The sequence below is a fragment of the Sphaeroforma arctica genome (assembly GCF_001186125.1).
Source record: "Sphaeroforma arctica JP610 unplaced genomic scaffold supercont1.566, whole genome shotgun sequence".
NCBI classification, from domain to species: Eukaryota; class Ichthyosporea; order Ichthyophonida; genus Sphaeroforma; species Sphaeroforma arctica.
In genome coordinates, this window is record NW_014039992.1 from 11,791 (window position 1) to 14,040 (window position 2,250).

Consider the following 2,250-nt stretch of genomic DNA (forward strand, 5'->3'; position numbering starts at 1 on the left):
TCTGGTTCTATCTACTCATGGGGATCAACTGACAACTGGAAGGGTATGGCTGCTTTTTTTGACAATGACAAAACTGTGCATGAGTTGTGAATCCAAGCAGAAGCTTGCAGTGTCAGGTATAGAATGGTGGTAAAATCAATTGGATTTTGTGTTTATCGATTTCATATTGACATAGAAGGTTGGAATCGTTTGCCTTGGCACCGCATGTGCAAAATCTTCACATCAATTGATTATGTCAACGAGGCTTAGAACTGTTGACCTGATATAGATCTTGAGAGGAACTATTTTTTTTTTGAATATAAGAATGTTTCATAACGATTCTGGCCCACTAGCACAGTTGATTTTTTCATTGATTTTTTGATATGGATACTGTACATATCACGACATACCATCATGATCAAGTTGGTAATTGAGGTATTGTGTCGTTGCTCTGCAACTGTTAATTCTACTCGCAAGCACAGGCAGAACCGCAGCAACACGCCGCTCGGGAGCCGATCACTACAAGCATCCAGGTGGCCCAACCAACGGCAGAGCAATCACAAGCACAGCAGCAAAACCCCCGTAAGTGCACGTTTGACTCTCCAATTGCTATGTGGTCCTGTGCTAGTGCAATCACCTTCCTGAGTTTTTTGCCAACGTAGTTTTGAGCATGCGGATTAATTGTGCACGTTCGAATGCGTGCTTGCGGCTAGATATAGTGCGTTATCGTCCATATTACGCGATACTGATTTTCGAGACATGGGCTCTGTTTATTTCTTCGAATTATTCAGGTTGATCAAATTGTACGAAGCCTACATGGCGAGCCTGTACAGCTTGTTATGTCTCTGTTACCAAACAACTGTGTGCGTGTTCACCACATTCGTTATGGATGGCCGCCAGTAGAATTATAGTGGAAGTGGTTTGTCTTATCTAGTTTCCCATTGGAAATCTCAAATGTTAGTACTTTCAACAACATCACTCAGTTCGCACACTATTGATATATTTCCAGTTATGGTTGCTGACCCGAAGACGCTTTCAAAAGAAGAGAAAGAAAAACAGCTGCAGCTGTTATTAGAAGACGAAGCTGCGAGCAAAGATCCCAAAATCGTACTCGCGGAGGCAAATGAAAATACTCTTGAACGCTTAAAAATGGTGTGTCCTAAATTACCTGCAAAATTGGGCATACTATTGAATGAGAAAATATTCCCTTTGTGTATCGCGCGCAGTCCTCTGGTAATGTGGATGTGGATAAGACGGTACTAGAGATAATCTCGTCCATGTATATTACTTCATATTCTATTAGTCCATTTATGTACCATGGTTTTTGCCCCCGTAGCCGTCTTATTAGCTGTTCGATTGACACTAGAAATTTTAATGAACTCTTGTGCAATATAAAACGGCCGAGACAAAAATTGTCTGGATCTACTATAGGCTTGTGAATCTTTACCTATTCCAGAATTATAAATACAATTTTAACATGTACTTGCCTCTTAAACTACGACACAGTTGGTACAACTGCGGCAAATTTTGTTGTAGATGTAGAGCTCATCAACGAACTGAATGCTGGTCGGATACGCGAGATCATTGGTTTCGACTAGCCTCTGCTTCGATATCCAAGATTCAGATGGAGTGGCTATATACGAAGCCGATTTAGGGTGTCTACATTTAAGTTAACATAATCAATCGACTATCGAATTCACTACCCAACAGCTGACTTGCATGTTTGATTTTTACTGCTGTTTTGTGTGCTTTAGCTTAAAAATGGTTTTATACTAGGGCCAGCCTTCTATGTCTTGAGTATATTTACATATTTTAAAAGAAGAGTTTGTCATATTCCTAGTGTCTTGCGAATACGTAGAGCCTACTGTTTGACTATGCGTTTGAGTTTCACATGATGGACTCGCTGTAGACCTCTTAAAAGAAATAATTTAGTATCTGATATTGAGCAGTGAGCAAACAGCTAGCGCCAAACGGCACTCGACTCTAATCGTGTACGTGTGACAAGTCGTCTACATATTTATAACCTATGCAGCGAAAGTCGAAACTCGTAACTACAAAAGTCAAAAAGGGACAGCTTCTCGAATCCCGAATCTCAGAATCTGAAGCATCGGCATTTGGATTTGTTTTTGCTTTTTAGAAAGAACGAATAGATTGTACAGTACATACTGATACAGTCCATATGTACTGTACAAAAAAAATTCTTAAAAAAAAGAAGAGAAACAATCAACCCCATTTTGAGCACGTATTGGTTCATTCTATAATTTAGTGATT

General features: G+C 39.8%; 1 protein-coding gene across 1 annotated transcript; it reads left to right on the forward strand.

Moving 5' to 3' along the window:
- Positions 1–393: 393 nt before the first annotated feature.
- On the forward strand, positions 394–1,327 carry SARC_07267 (hypothetical protein; the record flags this gene model as incomplete). Its single annotated transcript, XM_014298794.1, has 4 exons — positions 394–414; positions 462–561; positions 989–1,131; positions 1,316–1,327. 4 exons carry the CDS (start codon positions 394–396, stop codon positions 1,325–1,327), a joined length of 276 nt encoding a protein of 91 aa, XP_014154269.1.
- Positions 1,328–2,250: the final 923 nt, after the last annotated feature.